This window comes from Podarcis muralis, chromosome 16, assembly GCF_964188315.1.
Source record: "Podarcis muralis chromosome 16, rPodMur119.hap1.1, whole genome shotgun sequence".
Taxonomy (NCBI): domain Eukaryota; kingdom Metazoa; phylum Chordata; class Lepidosauria; order Squamata; family Lacertidae; genus Podarcis; species Podarcis muralis.
This window is the reverse complement of record NC_135670.1, coordinates 8,447,063-8,466,064: the sequence shown is the minus strand read 5'-3', so window position 1 is coordinate 8,466,064 and position 19,002 is coordinate 8,447,063. Positions and strand designations below refer to the sequence as shown.

General features: G+C 50.1%; 1 protein-coding gene across 14 annotated transcripts in view; it reads left to right on the top strand.

Moving 5' to 3' along the window:
- TPM3 (tropomyosin 3) overlaps window positions 1–19,002 on the top strand; it is a 74,195-nt gene that overhangs the window by 7,431 nt on the left and 47,762 nt on the right. For 3 of the 14 annotated variants that reach the window (XM_028710537.2, XM_028710536.2, XM_077920276.1), the window contains exon 1: window positions 7,602–7,819. The exons of 8 other annotated variants lie outside the window; for them this stretch is intronic. In XM_028710537.2, the coding sequence (XP_028566370.1) occupies window positions 7,688–7,819 (132 nt within the window). In that variant the 5' untranslated portion in view covers window positions 7,602–7,687. Of the gene's footprint in view, window positions 1–7,600; window positions 7,820–19,002 lie in introns of those variants that run through there. 3 more of the 14 variants (XM_028710533.2, XM_028710532.2, XM_077920277.1) reach the window with 2 other exon arrangements.

Genomic DNA, 19,002 nt, shown 5'->3' with positions numbered 1-19,002 from the left:
CATCTGTGGCCCTTCAGGCTACTCCATCTGGCCCTCGGGAAACTCCCCAAGCCATAGCGCCCTCATGAGCCTAGCTCTGCAGCCTCCCTGAGTGTTTTGGCTTGGGTGGAGCGTGTCCTTGAACTCTGGTAGTGCTCCCGATTGCCCGGTTGGACAGAGGCATGCAGGTGTATATGAACCTCTGAGTTTTGCATGGTTGAAACATACGGAGTCTGTTGTACAAAGTCGTATCCATCGATCTTTGAGGAGTCCAGCAACGTCTGGAGGGCACCAGGTTGGGGATGCTCCTTTCCCATTTTCTCATGATCTCTGTCCTAAACTAACGGGAAGGGATGTAGCACAGCAGTAGAGCATTTGCCTTGCATGCAAAAGGTCGCAGGATCAATCCCTGTCATCTCCAGGGACTCTCAATTTGAAGACTGGGACAGCCAGTGCCAGTTTGTAGACCAGGGGTGGGGAACCACAAGCTGGGGGGGGCAAACACGGCCCTCCAGGCCTCTCTATCTGGCCCTTCAATGGCCCTGTTTCACCCACCTGTCCTTGAACTCCGATCCTGCTTTTCCACACAGAGGACAGAGAGGGGTGTGTGACTATGTGTACAAACCAGCCTACTTCTGCCTCTGGCCCTGCCCTCTGCCGGCATGTGGCCCTTGGAAACCAGCATGCCTGCTGTTGACAATATTGAGCTGGGTGAACTGATGGCCCCGGTTAGCATCAGGCAGTTCCTGTAAATGGGGAGATGGACAGAGAACGTTGCCTGCCCAGGTCATCGAGAAATTCTCCTTAAAAGTGGATTATCTCGTGCACGGGATACAGCTGGAAACTCTGAGTCACTTGCGCCTTAGGAAAGGGTTTTGCCTCAAATCTGCCCCAGGATTGACAGGCGGGACTTTGAGATAAGTGGAAACCCAACCGGCTCTCTCCCGCTAATGGCTGGGGGAGAGCTGGGAAAGTTATGCAGTTCCACGCCACACTCCCTATTCCTTGCATTGTTGGTGGCAGTCTCTAGGAAAACAATGGCATCGAGTTTCTCCCCGAGCGAAGGTTGGCCCCATCCGTCAAGCGGCTAAGGGCTGTCAGCGCCCGGAGCAGCTGCCACTTGGCATTCGGAGGGGATTATCTGTACAGATTTATCGCCTATGGGTGGGGGGGAATTGACGGACATTTGAGCTTTTGCCACCTCCTGCCATCTATCGCTTCCTTTTCTGGATCCTGCTTGGTGGAGCAGAGTAAGAACCAGGGCTCCCCCCCCCCCCAGCCGGAGCTCAGGTATGGTATCTCTGAGGTGGGTGCCATTGTCATTCTAAGAGAACAAGGGAGAAGTTTGTGGTGAGCTCCGACAGGCACCTCTTTTTCTAGAAAAATAGCGCTGGGAAGAACGTAAGAGGATCCCTGCTAGAGCGTGACACTGGTCAGCATCCTGCGGCCAGATTCTTTCAGGAAGCCCACGGCACTACTAATATATGCTGCTCATCTGACTGGGTTGCCACTCTCGGCGGCTTCCAACAAAATATTAAAACACACAAAAAAATCTAGCACTAAAAACTTCCCTAAACAGGGCTGCCTTCAGATGCCTTCTAAAAGTCAGATAGTTGCTTATCTCCTTGACATCTGATGGGAGGGCGTTCCACAGGGCGGGCGCCACTACCGAGAAGGCCCTCTACCTGGTTCCCAGTACCCTCACTTCTCGTAGGGAGGGAACCGTCAGAAGGCTCTTGGCGCTGGACCTCAGTGTCCGGACAGAACAATGGGGGTGGAGATGCTCCTTCAGGTATACTGGGCTGAGGCCGTTCAGGGCTTTAAAGGTCAGCACCAACACCTTGAGTTGGGCTCAGAAACATACTGGGAGCCCATGTAGATCCTTTAGGACCGGTGTTATAAAGTCCTGGTGGCTGCTCCCAGCCACCAGTCTGACAGCCACATTCTGGATTAGTTTTAGTTTCCGAGTCACCTTCAAAGGTAGCATGAAGGCAAGAACACTCCCTCATGGGAACCTATCTTCCTATAAACATACAAAATTAAGGATTGGACCCTGCCCTGACACCCCAGAAAGCCACTGCCAGTCAGTGGAGACAGTACTAAGCTAGATGAACCAATGGTTTGACTAGGGTGACTTTTTATGTTCTCCATAAGAAGTTAGGGAGTTAGAGAGTGGAGGGATGGCCCTTTCTCCAAATTAAATTTGGACACATCTAACATAAGAAGGGGACGCGGGTGGCGCTGTGGGTTAAACCACAGAGCCTAGGGCTTGCTGATCAGAAGGTCGGCGGTTCGAATCCCCACGACGGGGTGAGCTCCCGTTGCTCAGTCCCTGCTCCTGCCAACCTAGCAGTTCGAAAGCATGTCAAAGTGCAAGCAGATCAATAGGTACCGCTCCGGCGGGAGGGTAAACGGCATTTCCGTGCGCTGCTCTGGTTCGCCAGAAGCGGCTTCGTCATGCTGGCCACCTTGGCCAATAAAGCGAGATGAGCGCCGCAACCCCAGAGTCGGTCACGACTGGACCTGATGGTCAGGGGTCCCTTTACCTTAACATAAGAAGAGCCTGGCTGGTGAAACAGGCCAATGGCCCATCTAGTCTTGAATCCTGTTCTCACAGCAGTGAGCCAGATGCCCAAATGAGAAGCCCAAAAGCAGGACTTGAGCACAAGAGCAACTCTCCCTTCCGGTATTTTGCCTCTGACTTTGGAGGCAGAACATAGCCATCAGGCTTTGTGGCCATTGATAGCCTCACTATTCTCAATGGATTTGTCTAATCCTCGCTGGAAGCCATCCAAGTTGGTGGCCACCAGTGGATGGGGGCATGAGAAAGTGTATGCTGCAGCACTGGGCAAATTTTAGGGGGTAGTTTGTGCCTCGGGGCTGCATCTCTGCATGGGTGACCTTCTACTGGCCCAAGGTCACCCAGTGAGTTTCATGACTGAGCAGGGATTTAAACCCTGGTCTCTCCCAGGGCCTAGTCCAGGGATCAGCAAACGTTTTCAGCAGGGGGCTGGTCCACTGTCCCTCAGACCTTGTGGGGGGCCAGACTATATTGGGGGGGGGGATGAACGAATTCCTGTGCCCCCAAACAACCCAGAGATGCATTTTAAATAAAAGGACACATTCTACTCATGTAAAAACACGCTGATTCCCGGACAGTCTGCGGGCTGGATTCAGAAGGCAATTGGGCCACATCTGACCCCCGGACCTTAGTTTGCCTACCCATGGCCTAGTCCAACACTCAAACTACTACTGCCCACTGGCTCATCACTGACGACGCAACAGCAGTGCATCTGTAGCCAATTTATTCTGGATCACAGATCCTCCAAGTGCCTCCATTTTCCAAGGACAGTCCCGGATTTACAGAAGCTGTCCCAGTTTTTAATTTGATTCCAGAATGTCCCGCCTTTCCTTAGGATGGCCCTATTTTCATCGGAGAAAAGTTGGAGGGTATGGAGTTATGCAACTCCTGAGCCTTTAGAAAACATGTACCTGTATAGGGTTTTTTTTTTAATTTTAAAAATATTTTTATATATGTTGGAAGCTGCCCAGAGTGGCTGGGGCAACCCAGTTGAGTATAAATAATGGAAGTATTATTATTATTCTCATTGTGGAATAGGACGTCTCTATTTTCATCAGAGAAATGTTGGAGGCCATGGGATCATCTCCACATTGTTCTGCTTTATCAGTTGTTCTGAGATGCTTCCACATTATCTTGTGGTTGGGGGTTCTTTTGCTGTAGCTAGAATATTTGTGGTACAGTATAAAAATTTAGAGGATTTCAGCACAATGGTATGGGACCCATTGAAAACAAAGCAGTGTGTCCACACCAAAACTCTTGCAGGGGACGAATAGTTTTGAAAGCGGGATCGCGCATGACTGCTGCGATAGCATCATGAGCACAAATACTTATGAATGCACAATGAACAGTACATGGAAGGGTCTCAGATCATTGATTCCCCGCTCCACCTTGATTCAGCTATTTCCTGCCTCCCCACACGTGCCCAGCAGAGGGGGCCAAAGAACCCATCCCTTTCTCCACAGTTATTGAGGAAAAGGTCCTTCAATCCCATTAAGCAGTCCAGGAATTTAAATATGGAGTGCTTGGGCTGGTGGGGTTTCATTCTCTGAGATCTGCTGCGCAGTACTGGCTGGCTGCCAACACATGGGAGGAAGGCCCAAGAAGAAACATTAGCTGCGAGTTTCTTGAGCGGCCTAACCACTTAGACGCCCCATAGGGGGGCTCCAGGAGGGTGAGAGTAACCTCAGAAGCCGGGCCTAGGTGCCAAGGAATGCTCAGCACTCCTTGGGTGCTAATTGCAAAGTCAGGATCGGTATGCTGACCCCGCTGGAAGGAGGAAGGAGTGACGGGTGCCAAAAAGGCTTTGCGGGAGAGATTCCCGAGACTTCCTCCGACTCACTCCAGATGGCTGCTCATCCCCCAGGCCGATTTACGGCTGAAGGGCTAAATTGAGACGCTGGGGGGGGGGGGGAGGTGGAGAGAGGCAGGTACCTCAAGGAAGGAATGCTATGTGCCCCCCACACTTACCCCCCCGAAGCCTTTGTTAGCTATGGGCCGACCTTTTAGAAAATGAAATAAAATCAAAATTCTGCATCACCAATGCATGCTCAGCAACAATAGTTGAATTCTGCACGCTGGGTACGTTATGCAAATGTGATTTGCACAATTTAATCTATTCTGCATAACTTATTCTGATTTTTTTCCCAAAGCTACTATTGCATAATTACCCTCCCCCCCTTTTCTGGTACAGTATAGTGGAGAAGTTGCAAGGAGCTATATGAAGTGCGGCCCTCTGACATCTGGGACTCTTCAGGTTCAAACCCACCATTTCCCCAAGCAGATCTTCACAGAACAATAAGGACTAGTAACTTTTTAAAACTTAAAAAAAAAAGTTCCAAGGAAGGTGAATCTTGCTCCTTCATTGTCAGAGGCAATGTGCTTCTGGATATCAGGTGTTGGAAACAGAAGGAGGGTATTATTTGTAATTTCCAAGTCACCTTCAAAGGTAGCCCTATGTAAAGCACATTGCTGTAGTCCAAGTGGGACATAACCAGAGCATGTACCTCTGATGAGACAATGCGCAGCCAACACGGTCTCAGCCGGTGTACCAGAAGGAGTGGGTAGACAGCTGCCTTGGACTCAGAAATGACCTGCACCTCCAAAATTACTCCAGGGCTGCACATATGGTCATTTAGGGGTAGTGTTAACCCATTCAGGACCAGGGAATCCCCCCTGCCGCTTGTCTCTCCCCCAACCCCTGGAAACAGTGTTTCTGTCTTGTCGGGATTCAACCTCAATCTGTTAGATGGAACCAGTGGCTTGACTAGTCCATCTAGCACTTTGTGTGCTCCTATTTAAACCAGCCTTTTTCTTGGAACGATAAGGACTAGAATCTTGCTTTATTTACAGAGGGAAAGACCATAGTTCAGTGGCATGTCAAAACCCCCAGGTTGAGTCTCTAGCATCTCATGATAGGGGTGGGGAAGACTCCTGTGTGGAACCCCCGAAAACTGCTGCTAGGCATTACAATGAATGTAACATAGCTTCCTACGTTGCTTCAATGGCTGCTAGCTCTGATGGCCGTGCCATTCTTCTGCACTCAGAGGCAGTAAGGCTTCTGACTGCCAGTCAGAGGGGGACTGGCTCCTGTGTGTGGGTCTTGCTTGTAGGTTATCCATTGAGACCATCCGGATGGCCATTGTGATGGATGATGGACAATGTGGAACATTGGCCCAATCCAGTAGGTTATTCTTATGGTTCCAAGGGTGGAGGCCTAGACAGACGTTTAGTCTGACCCAATAGAACTGTTTACCTTCTCAGGTTCTTATTCACAATTCCGTTCCCATCCTCAAGATACTGAATCTGGATTTTGAAACGGGAGTGTCACCCGGCTGTTTATTTCGTGTTTCATTTCAGTCTTGCGGACGGAGAGAGCAGCGGGATCAAGCCTGCGCCGTTCTTGTCTGCTGAAACGAAAACTCTCCTTATTAGTTCTCAGCCAGGAAAGGCCTGCGGAGTTTGATAAGGGTGCTTCTACACAACTATTTCTGACTAGCAGGGTGGACAGCGTGCTCTAAAACCGGCTGCGTCGCCTTGTTCCAAGGGAAACGGCACCGAAATTAGAGCTGGATGTTCCCGCGGTGCCTTGACGCACCAGGCAAATGCCACTTGGTCAAATATGTGTAACCCACAGCCATAACTGGCAGCAAAGCCATCTGGAAACTAGAGTCTCAGATCTTCCATTGATCAGGGAAAGGGGGAGCAGGCTTGTAAGAGGGCGATGTATGTGTGTGCATGCGTGCGTGAGTGAGCGAGAAGAAAGACCTCACTGGAATGGAATGTTTCCCAGCCTTGCTTCATCTCCCAGTAAAAACCCCAGATGCTGTTTTGCAAAGGTTGAGTTTGGATCTCTCGTGCCCATATATGTACCTAGTTGTCCTTGCAGTCTTCAGGCCTAGGCTCCTAACTACCCCCTCCCCGCCCTCTTTTATGGTAGCAGATCTGCCAACATGCAGGAGTGGATGGGAAAGGTTAGAGGAATTAGTAAGGCCAAAAAGCTTTTTTTTAAAACTGTGTGTGTGTGATGGTTAGCACATCATGCTTTGGGAGAGTGTTTGGGCTGAAGCCTGTTTGGGATGCAGAAGAAATGCAATTCAGTTTGCGTTTAAACACTATAACTCGTGGGTGAATGAAGCTAAATGCTGGGAGATTTGGGACAGATAAAAGGAAGGGGCTTCTTCAAATGGCACTGGGATTTGCTTTCGCAGGAGGCAGTGACGGCTACCAACTTGGACGGTTTTAAAAGGGGATTGGACAAATCCATGCCAGTGGCTACCAGCCACAATGGCTCAGCTCTGCCTCCATGGCCGCTGCAAACTGCCGCAGGGGAGAATGCTTTTGTGCTTCTGGTTTGCCACAGCAACTCTTCAGCCAATCTGAGAGCAGGATGCAGGACTCTTGGCTGGATCCAGCAGGCCCTTCTTATGTTCTTAGGCTTTCCAGGCTGGTGGAGCTCGTGAATGGTAATCGTAGGAATGCTTTGAGGTCTACGCCAAGATGGGCTTCCAACTTGCTCCGGCCCCTATTTCTCCTTGAAAGCAAAACCCCACGGATTTCAGCGGCAAGCAGCATCAGGGCTGGCCAGTGTGAGGACAGGATGGACCGCCGGCCTGATCCGGCAGCTAGACACTTCTGAGGTGCATCTGCAGCATGCAGGGTTCACTGGGATGGGCAGGCGACCCCCACTGTTTTTAAACAGGCCTACAAAGGGGGCTGGGAGGGTCCTCTTGCCTCCCATCCTCCCTTGCAAAGGGGCCAGCCCCACTGGAGGAGCCCCCACTGCTTTCCCCCTTTGTTGGTGGGGCTGGCGGTGGGTGTGGCGGAGCGAATGGAGGAGGATGCTGAGGTTATTCTCTTTTTTTTTTTAACCGACTCTGGCTTGGCGGCCTGCTCCCGTTGCCATGGCAACCCTGCAGCTGGAGCTAGAGGGAGGCGGCGGCGGCGGCCCCGCCTTCATCCGGGGCCCTCGGCGGGCGCGTGACGTCACCGAGAAGGCGGGAGGGGGCGCCGCCTCCCGGGTATTTCAGGGCGGGGCGCGGGGGCTGTCGGGAGCGGCGGCGGCGGCGGCGCGGACGGAGTGGAGAGCAGGGGCGGGCCGGGGCAGGAGAAGCAGGCAAGTCTGTGGCCATGGCCGGGGCGACCACCATCGAGGCGGTGAAGCGCAAGATCCAGGTGCTGCAGCAGCACGCCGACGAGGCCGACGAGCGAGCCGAGAGGCTGCAGAGGGAGGCGGAGGCCGAGCGCCGCGCCCGGGAGCAGGTAGGACGAGGGGAGCGGCCCGGGGGGACGGGCGGGCCGGGGCCAGGGAGGGCAGCAGCTGCTACCCAGAACCCTCTGCGCTTGGCCACTCTCCCAGAAGCCTCTGCGCTTGGCCAAAGTGGCTCTCAAGCCTTGCCCTGCCCTTTAGGCCACCAGCAGGATTAATTCGGAGGCCCAACTGAGTTCTCCTCAGAGAGGACCCCACTGAAATTTAGCCGTGGTCCTTCTCCATCAATGGTTCTTCTTCGAGTAAGGGACGCGGGTGGCGTTGTGGTCTAAACCACAGAGCCTAGGACTTGCCGATCAGAAGGTCTGCGGTGCGAATCCCCGCGATGAGCCCCCGTTGCTCAGTCCCTGCTCCTGCCAACCTAGCAGTTCGAAAGCACGTCAAAGCGCAAGTAGATAAATAGGTACCACTCCGGCGGGAAGGTAAATGGCGTTTCCGTGAGCTGCTCTGGTTCGCCAGAAGCGGCTTAGTCATGCTGGCCACATGACCCAGAAGCTGTACACCGGCTCCCTCAGCCTATAGAGCGAGATGAGCGCCACAACCCCAGAGTCGGACACGACTGGACCTAATGGTCAGGGGTACCTTTACCTTTAAGGCATCAGGCTTGGGTTACAGGTTTCCCATGGTGGAGCGGCTGGAGACCCTGTAAGGGTTGGGCTTGAGTACCAGTTGTCTGTCTGCCGGGCCTCATCCTCTGGGGGTAGGCTGCTCCTACACATGGGTGCTCTGCATGGGGAACATTGGAAGCTGCCTCCTACTGAGCCATTGGTCCATCTAGCTCAGTGTTGTCTACACCGAAGGGCGGCAGATTTCAGGCAGGGAGTCTTTTGTGACCTTACCTGGAGGTGCCTGTTGGGGATTGAACCTGGGACCTTCTGCACGCAAGGCGGACGCTCTGCCACTGATCCACGGCTCTGCTTGTAAGAAGATCTGTTCTGGATTGGGCCAAGGGTCCATTTAACTCTGCATCCTTCCCGCCCGCCCATCTTGCCTCTGCAGCTCCTCATCAGATGCTTTGCAGGAAACTATGAGGCCTTCTCCTAACATGTGAAGCCCAAAAAGCCTTATGAACAAGCCTACTGCGTCTGATCCTGGAGCTGGCACTTAGTCAATATGGCTAGTGGCTATTGCTAGCCTTATTCTCCCAGAACTCATCTATTTTTGTTTCCAAGTTGGTGGGCGTCGCTGCATCTTGTGGCAGCAGATTTCCTACTGAGCGAAGGAACTCCTTCGTTTGGGCTGTCCTGAATCTCTGCAGCTTCACTGACTGATACTCCCTTCCCCAGATTCTAGGATTGGTTTTCTTCCCTATCCATTTTCTCCACACCATGTATGTAGTCTTGTGCACCTCTGCCATACACCCCTCCTTTAAAAGCCCCAGATGTTTTAGTCTTTCCTCACATAGGGAAGTAGCTCAGTGGTCTTGCCAGGAAACTAAAATGGAGCCATCACACGTACGAAAGCCTGAGAAGAGCTTTTGTTGGGCCACTTCAGAGAGCTCTCATCATCCAGCTGTGGCCCTTGCAGGTTGCCTCTGGGGAGTCCTTAAGTGAGGGGTTGATAAAGGCAAGAGTTCCTTTCCTGTTGTTGTTTTTTTAATCCCCTAGCGACTGGTGTTTTAAAAAAAATCTTGGTGGTATTCTGCCTTGAAACGTAGGAGGCTCCTATTTAACCATTGCGGCTGTGAGCTGTGCAGCATAAGATTCCCACTGGATTGGGCAGAAAGTCTAGCATCCAAACAGTGGTATGGTCCCCTGTCTTCTTCCCTCTTGGTCTCTAATTAGCTGCTTCTAGAAGCCCCTTACCAAGGAGGAAGGTGATACATGTTTACTGCTCCCTGAACACTAGGCAGCCTGTGACTATCAGAACATACATCCTGCTGGATCCGGCCAGGGGCCCATCTACCCCGGTATCTTGTCTTCTCAGTGGTCAACCAGATGCCTGTGGGACGCCCGCAAACAGCCCCTGAGCACAACAGCCACTCTCCCCTCCTGTGGTTTCCACCAAGTGGTTTCCAGAAGCATTATTGCCTTCCAAGTGTGCGGGCACAGCATAGCCGTTGTGTTTAGTAGCCATCAACAGCCCTGTCCGCTGCGAATGGGCCTAATCCTCCTTTAAAGCAGTCTAGGTTGGTGGCCGGCACTGCCTCCTGTGGAAGCGCGCTCCATAGTTTTAACTGTGCACTGCCATGGTGGTTACATTCTTGGTCATCGTCTTTCTCAAGAACATAAGGACTGTTGTGTCTGATCAGAGCACAGTCCAACTGGAAAGGTCACAAATGAATGGTGAAGGTGATGGCAACCGCCCCCCCCCACATGGCTCATTTTCAGCCTTTTGGTGTTCGGAAATAAACTGCTTTTGAGCTTGGAGGTTCTGTATGGAGCTCTCCGGCCTCTTTCTTCCAGAAGAACTGTACTGGGTTAGGCCGAGGCTCCATCGGACGCTGGGTAGATCCCGCCAGGCAATCCAGAGAAGGCCACTGCCTTCCTTTTGTTTTGTTCCTGGTGCCTTGATATTCAGGGGTAGACTGCCTCTGCATCTGGAGGTTCTGTTTTGCTGTAGGGCAGCTCTTCTCTTCCTCCCTGTCACTCTGATGTATAGTGCAAAGGTATACTAGGAAGCCCCGAAGCAGGGCGCGGCAACAACAGCCCCCTCTCATTCTCCCAAGCAAGGAACAATGAGCGCTCTTTTATTAAAAAGCTTGCGATATTACATCTTGTTGTGAACCCCGTGCCTTTTAATTATATCGTGCGTGAAGATCAGAGGCTGCAAAATGCCTAGGTTTGCAGGGGAGGAGTTGGGTGCTCTCGGCCAGATGGACAGAGCAGCTCCAGGAGAGAATTGTGGGTGAATCGAGGCCAATGTTGCCCAGCGTCAACCTTTTCTGAGCGTAAGGGTGGGCCCACAACTTGGCAGCAGAGCTCTTCCTCCATGGTACCTGAATGCCAGTTTCTGGAAACCACAGGAGCTGGGAGGGCCCTTGTGCTCTGGTCTTGGCTGCAGAGTTCCCCACAGACATCTAGGCAGCGTCTGCAAGGATGCTGGACTAAATGGGGCTTTGGCCCTGATCCAGCAGGCACTTATGAGGTTGGAATCCTGGCATTTCCAGTTGAAAAGCACTAGGTAGCAGAGGCTGGGGAAGACTTTGAGTGCGGGGAAGCCCCAGAGCGCTCTTGCAAGGCACCCGGTTCTATATAGGGCAGAGACTTTGAAACAAGAGCATAAAGTCACCCTTCCTTCCTTATTCTGGGAGCCTTGAATAGGCAGTAGATTATGGATGAGGAACCTCTGGCCTCCTCCTGATGCTCCATTGCCACGTCCCTGTCCACTCTCATCTGTTGACCGTCCCTGGCTGCTTTACCCTGCTGAAAATGTGTCCTTAAATGGTGATCGTTCTTATTGGCTTGGCTGGAGAGAGATGTATAGGTGCGTGTTTAGAAACCTCTGAATTTTGTGTGCAAAGCTGCCCATTTTGACCCGTTGCCCTGGCCACTACTGGGGTGTGGTCCCTGGAAGATTGCTCATGTGGGAATGTGGCCCTTGGGCTCAGAAATGCACCCCCCGCCCCGCAAATAGGAACCAGAAGAGACCGCAAGTCCTATCCTTAGTGGAACATATGTTTGGTGGGGAATAATGTGTGGTGCAAAGCAGTGAGGAATTCTGGGTAGCTGCTGGGGTGTGTCTGTGTTTCTTTCCATAGTGTGTGATCTTTCTTTTTGAGTGCCTAAATGCATTACTCGAGGTAGCTATCAATAATAGAATACAAGAAAGTACACCCCCCAAAAAAATCCACCAATTATTATCAGAGGGCTGTAGACCTATTGGAAAGAATGAGCCCTAGGTAGTCATGTTCATTCACTTGAATGGGTCTACGTTTAGTAGGGTTGGCATGGAATACAATCCATGGACACGTGGGGCAGATAAAAGGCCTCCCGTCTTTTTTCCTTCTTTAAACACCTCTTCCTGTTTATGCAGACATTTGATTTTAAGTCGGGGTTGTTTTTTTTAATCAAGCAACCCACACTACCCATAAATGGATATGAAAATACAGAATGGAAAGAGACAAGCCGTTGCTTAGAGCTTACACAGCAATGCCGAGGGATAGTCTTTGTTAAGTTCTGTATCAATATTTGCTTTCCTTCCCCATTCCTGAGTTTGCCTGCAGGGCAGAACATCAGTAGCCAGTTTGGGGGCGGGGAGGCAGGGGGAAATATCAGGGCTGGCCTAGGGCAAGGCTTCCTGATGGCATGATGTGGGAGGGTGGGCTGCTCCCCTTTTGTGCTTCAGCTTCGTGAGTCTTGGATAAAGGGCCTCTGAGAGTGAGGCCAAGGGGTCTCTCCACCATAGATCTCCTTTGAAAGGCGTTTCCCGGAAAGCCGCCTCCGAGAGGGATCTCCTGGACGCAGTGGGGTGGCCCTTCTGCTTCCTGCTCAGGAAATGAGGCAGTTTAGGCTGGTGGGGGGAGAGGCAGGCTTCGCCCACTGCCCGCCCTGCTGGAGGGAATTGTGATCGCTGGTAAAAGCTGGGCAGTGCACTGGATCTCGCAGAGATAGCTTTTCCAGACCTGCGCCGCCCCCCCCCCCCCCGCTCTGACATGGTTTGATCCAGTCGCAGAACTCCCCCGTGGTGTGTAGTTCAGCCCTTCACCCGGCCTGGCACCCCTCCAGACATTGTGGACTCCCAGCAGCAGCCATTATGGGCAGCGATGGCCAGAGCCGTGGCTGATTCTTTTCAGCAGTTTGCTTGGACCATGGGTAGGCAAACTAAGGCCTGGGGGCTGGATCTGGCCCAATGGCCTTCTAAATCTGGCCTGCGGACAATCCGGGAATCAGCGTGTCTTTACATGAGTAGAATGTGTCCTTTTATTTAAAATGCATCTCTGGGTTATTTGTGGGGTATAGGAATTTGTTCGTTATTATTTTTTTCAAAATATAGCCCGGCCCCCACAAGGTCGGAGGGACAGTGGACCGGCCCCCTGCTGGAAAAGTTTGCTGACCCCTGGCTTGGATGCAAACCCTGCTAGCTTCAGTGGGTGCAGCCTGCTGCCCCTCTAGATGTTTTGGACTTGGCCCTGGCCAGCATGGCTGTGCTCGCAGGGGCTGATGGGACTTGTAGTCCAAAACATGTCAAGGAGCGTCAGGTTGGTGAAAGCTGCCATGATAGGTGGCTGAAGAATCTGGTTGCTTTTCTGGAGTGGAGCTCTTTTAGAACACAATATCAAGGCTCACCAGCTTTGTGTCCCTTGAATCCAAAAGCAAGGGGTCATCTTCCCCTGGCAATCTCTGCTCTACCTCCATGGTGATGGGTGGAGGCTGCAATGGGTGAGTATCCTCTAGGGCAGCGGTTCTCAACCTGTGGATCCCCAGATGTTGTTGGACTACAATGCCCATCATCCCTGAGCTCTGGCCTTACTAGCTAGGGGTGATGGGAGTTGTAGTCCAACAGAGAAAGGCTGCTCTAGGGGGTCCTTCCAGACTTGGGTGTGTGTGTATTGTGCAACTTGTCGATGATGCTGCAGTAGTGCAGTAGTGGTGGATTTACACTGAACCTCCCCGGAAGTCATTCTGCTGTATTGGTAGTCCTGCAAATGTTTCCCCAATGTTGCCGTGTTCTTGTCATCTGGAGGGGTGCAAGAAAAGTGGGAATCCCCCCCAAAAAAATAATAATAGAATTTTAGAGTTGGAAGGGGTGTCTAGTCCAACGCCCCACAATCCCTGGAGCAGTTAGAATTTAGAGTTGAACGGATCATGACGATCATCCAATTCTTTGCAATGCAGGAATCTTTAGCGCAATGTAGGCTCGAACCCATGAGCCATACCAACAGAGCTATCCCAGTCTCAGCTGTGGCATGAAAAGTTACAGGGTTTTCAGCAGGAAGCCGTGGGACGTGTCCCGATTGGAAATGAAGCGGTGTGTCTGCCCCTGAATTTTTGCGCATGCAAAAGAGGATTGAAAGGCCCCTGGATATTTCATTTGGAGCAGAGGGGCTGCAAACTAACTTACTCTAACTTGACCTCTCTTGAGGGACGAAAGAAGGCTCTGTGGGAGCTTCTGGTGAGCTTTCCTTCCCTCTCCCCCTTTTCCTTGAGAATGTAGATCACCCAAAGACGCAGATATTGGCTTGTCGGGATGAAGGAGATATAAATCATTGGGTGATCTGTGTAGTTTTGCACCACAGGCCTGGGAGCCTTGGTTTTGCTCTGGGCCACAGCTGGCTGCTTTTGTTGGCTGATAGGGCAGCAAATGGCTGTGCAGGCTGGTACCAAGGCCTGCCTTGTCTCTTTGTCAGGGCTGCTGTTCAGGAAACTAGATACTGCTCACAGCTGGTTTCTAACACCAGATTATCTTCAAGGGTGCTTAGGTATGGGATCTAAAGTGCATCTGTCTTGAGGCATGAGGCTCTCCTTAATTGCCTGCCCATCCCCTTTATCACAGGCAATAATTTTTCTTCATGCTGGCCGCTTCCCTGTTGAATTTATTCGTTCTTGCTTGCATGCTCACTTCCCTTTTTTTTATAAGCTCAGATAAGTGCAAATGTATTTTGCAGAACCCAGTTTCCGCCTGCCTGGGAGCAATAAGGGAAACAGATAGGGAACTGAATCTTTATCCCTCTACTGTAAAAAAAACAAAACCTCCTTCTGAGGCATCGCTGGTCTGGCTTCAAAACACTGAAGGCAAGGAGCCTTGAGTTTAAAAAGTACAAATCTTGGTGTTGTTGTTGTTGTTGTTGTTTAGTCGTTTAGTCGTGTCCGACTCTTCGTGACCCCCTGGACCAGAGCACGCCAGGCACCTCTGTCCTCCACTACCTCCTGCAGTTTGGTCAAACTCATGCTGGTAACCTCGAAAACACTATCCAACCATCTCTGTCGCCCCCTTCTCCTTGTGCCCTCCATCTTTCCCAGCATCAGTGTCTTCTCCAGGGAGTCTTCTCTCCTCATGAGGTGGCCAAAGTACTGGAGCCTCAGCTTCAGGATCTGTCCTTCCAGTGAGCACTCAGGGCTGATTTCCTTAAGAATGGATGCGTTTGATCTTCTTGCAGTCCATGGGACTCTCAAGAGTCTCCTCCAGCACCATAATTCAAAAGCATCCATTCTTCGGCGATCAGCCTTCTTTATGGTCCAGCTCTCACTTCCATACATCACTACTGGGAAAACCATAGCTTTAGCTATACGGATCTTTGTTGGCAAGGTGACGTCTCTACTTCTCAAATCTTGGTAGCTGATGGAATTCCGTCAGTGTATGCTTAGTGTGAAGAAATCTCTCTCTAGCTGACACTTGTGACAAGAGGATGTCCTCCGTTTTGAAAATGTCGAAAGTCTGGCAAGGTCAGACATTTGTTGGCATGGGAGATAAGGCGATCTGATAAGTGCTGCCATTGTAATGAACAGACCCAGGTTAGTCACGTCAATCAATTTCAATGGATCTGCTTGGAGTGTAATGCTGGACATGCAACCATGTCTATAATAAAACCAACTCTACTGACTGTAGCTACAGAAGGATATGCAGATGTTTATAAACAGCTGGATCTTAGTAACTCAAGACGCCAAGAAAGAGTTTAGGATCTCCAAAAGGAATCGACTGTATTTCTGTTGCCAGGAAGTGGCTCCTTTATCGCATGCTTGGGTTGTATTTTAAATATTTTAATATCCCTAAATTGGGTGACACAAATGCTTTTCAGATTAGAATTGATAAAAAACCCATTTCCGATTTGTGATATTAACATCTCAGCCCCTTTTCATAGATAACTGTCTAGTGTATATTGACATGCAAATAAAAATCAGGGTTTTTTTTTTGGTGTTTTTTAAAAGGCTATCAATAGCTACTAGTCACGATGAAGGTTTGCTGCTTCCAGGATTAAAGGCAGCATGACTCCAAATACCAGTTGCTGGGAAACGAAGGCAGGAGGGGGGTTATTGCCTTTATATCCTGCTTTGTGGACTTCCTGAATAAATCAGGCCGCTCTGGGGGAGCCAGGATGCTGGAATAGATGGCCTTCCTGCCTCATTCCAAAGGGCCCCTTCCTATGTACTTCACATTCTTATGCCCCTTGGAACAGAAAGAGGTTCTCAGGCTTGGTCCATTTTTTAAGGTAATAGAATATGGTCCCATCTGCACTGTACATTTAATTTATTTTGTAAAATCTATATACCACTTGATTGTAAAACAAAAAAACAAAAACACCCTTAAAGCTATACATTTAAAGCAGGATGATACCACTTTGAGCAGTCATTGCTTTCCCCAAAGAATGCAGGGAGTTTTGTAGTTTAAGGATGCTGAGAGTTGATAGGAAAGGCTCCTTATTCCCATCTCAGAGCTGCAATTCCCAGAGTGGTTTAACAGCCAAACCCTCTTCCCAGGGACTATGGGAAGTGTAGTTCTGTGACGGCCATTTTAAAGCAGTATTGCGCCACTTTACCGGGGCAGATGGAGCCTACGTCAGCAGGCTCAGCAAACATCTTGAGTCTTGCGTTGGCGCCTTGGACAAAATCCTGGGAGGTGGACGAGTAGCCACTTCTGAAATAAAAACACGGCTGTTAGGTGGAGGCTCCCATTGACTTTGAGAAGCCCTTCGCTTCTCCAGTCGCCTTTCTGAGCCTCTCGTGAAAACTCTTCCAAGTGCCCATAGGGACTAGAAACCTAAAAAAAATGTTTAAATAGAGGCTGAGCTCATTTGGCATATTCTGCCCTTCTGTATATTTTTAGTGTTTCTGAGTGTGGGGTAGGTGGCAGCTAGAAACCAAATACCTGGCAAATGGATGCTGGTGCTTGGCTTTTCACCCGGGGCTACCTTACAAACTGCTGTGGTGGGGCTGTTGTTGTTTTGGAATTGCAAGTCCCCGTTCCAGTTTGGAACAGGACTCTCAAGTTTCAAGCTCCTGCTTCAGTTGCTGTAACTGCAGCTTGTGTCGGCTGGGGCTTATAGGACTTGCAGTCCATAACATCTTATTTTTTGGGTGGGGGTGGCACCTGGCTGGCCAAGGCTGAGCTTCCGCCCTAAAATCTCCATCTCACCATCTGCTTGTGTCCATGCGATGCCTCGTTAATCGACTCTTGATCCCTGGCTCGCTGGCTAATTCATTGCAAGGATTGCTGAGCTAACTGGTTTGGATTAACATCCGAGGCTTTAATACCCTTAAGAAAAAATCCTCCCTATAAGTTTTTTTACCTCCAAGTTCTTAACTTGCTGAAGCTGGCACAGAGGCCTTTCTGTTCTCAAGTTGACTTCCCTCTTAGCGGATAAAAGTGTGAAATCCCCCCCCCAAAAAGGTAGCTTTTAAACCACTTGGCACCCTCCAAAAAAAACAGGTAGTAAATGCATATAATCCATCTCTTTTTCTCTTTCCCCCCACCTCCCACTGGCTTCCTGGTCTGGGATGAGTCGCCTTGCTGGAAAAGTAACTTGTCAGCAGGTCTGTAGCCAAGAGTGAAGATTTATAGCATCTGAACAAGGGAGACAGCTAGTCTGGGGAAGGAGGCAGCTATCTGGCCATTTGCACACACCCCCACTAGCCTTCCTTTCAAGCTAGCTGAGAGCAGTCACTGGGAGATGCCTAACTTTGGTGAAATGACCGCAGGGGAGAGCCAAGGTTTGGCAGAAGACCACATAAATCTCCTACGGGGTACGATAAGACATGGTTTATGAGTCTCCCCTTGTTTGTGGCTGCCAGTTCTGTTTGCAGGCCCAATTCAAGGTGCCCAATGTTAGTGTTTGGGGCCCCAAATATCTGAAAGACTGCCTTTTTACCTACAGACCCTCCCACATGTTAAGGGAACCCTCTTGGTGGTTCCGTGAACCTCAGAGGTTTGGGTGGTGGTGGTACAGCAGAGGGCCTTCACTGTGGCGGCCCCCAAGTTGTGGAATTCCCTCTTCACTGTGGAACCAACTTTTGGTGAATGCTGAAGACGTGCCTCTTTATCCTCATGTCTGAGATGTGTTTTCAGGGCCTTCTTCTAATTCAGTTTTTTAACTTTTAAAAATGCGATTTTTAGTTGTTGTAATATGCCCTGGGACATCCTGGTGAAGGGCAGGTAATAACTTTGATGATGATAGCAGAATGAGTGGGGAATCCCTGACAGAACATGGCAAGAACCCTGATGAATCAAAGCCACAGGTCCTTCTAGTCTCACATCCTCTGTTCCTAGGCCATCAATGTTCGAAATTAGTCAGGCGCATTTTGCACCTAGCTATCGGCAACTTGTGACCAAGTGAAGATGCCTGGGCACCAGAATGGCACCTGACATCTCCCCCATCTGGAGGTGCATCCCTGGGAATCACTGGATCTTGACTGTTTTTGCATGCTAGTAACACATCCTGAGGATTCTATCAGTTATATTTTATTTGCACAATCAGAATGAATTTCAGGAACCAAAATGCTTTTTCTGTGCAGCCTAAGCAGGAGAAGTGAACAACCTTATAGCTAATGGTTGTCGCTTGTCTTCACCCCTCTGCCCTGCTCACAGTTGTGAAGAATATCCCTACATTATGAATGGTCCATGTCTCCATTAAGAAAAAGAGGTCGGAATAGGCCTATATGTATGTGGACTGTCCCTGGGTCAAGGGGCTTTTCTTCTTCAAGTTCTCTAAGCTCTTAACCTAGATTATGGTTGTCATCTGAACTAGCCAGATGTTTAACTGAGAATCAATCCCAGTCAGTCCATCATTTGAAAAACAAGACTTTAGAGCCGTCTTACCCCCAAAATGGCAACTAGACACTCCGTTTTTGGCGATTGTAACCCTGGTTTAAGGAGCCATTTGGCACCTAGCTTATATATCTGAGTTGCAGGCCTTCCATTCATGCTTTTAGAAAGGCCACAAACAGACCCAATAGCTTCCTAGCATTCAGTGGTACACTTCCTTCTTCTGTGGAGGTTTTGTTTTGCTGTCGTGGCAGGCAAGTTGTCAAGCATTCATGAGCTGGTCTGATTCCCTCTTTGGAGAGGCAGCATCTCTCTCCATATCTTGCAACAGCAAACCAGTAACTTAGGTCTGCAAATGTGCTTATAGCCAGATGTATTTCCCTTGAATTTTATGCAGAGCAGAAATCGCTTGGAAACAGAAACTCAGATATATAAGATAATCTCCAAATGGCACCTTAAACTTGGGTTACAGGCACCACAACGGAATGTCCAGGCGCCATTTTATTTTTAAATGGAATTTAATATTATTTTTCATTTC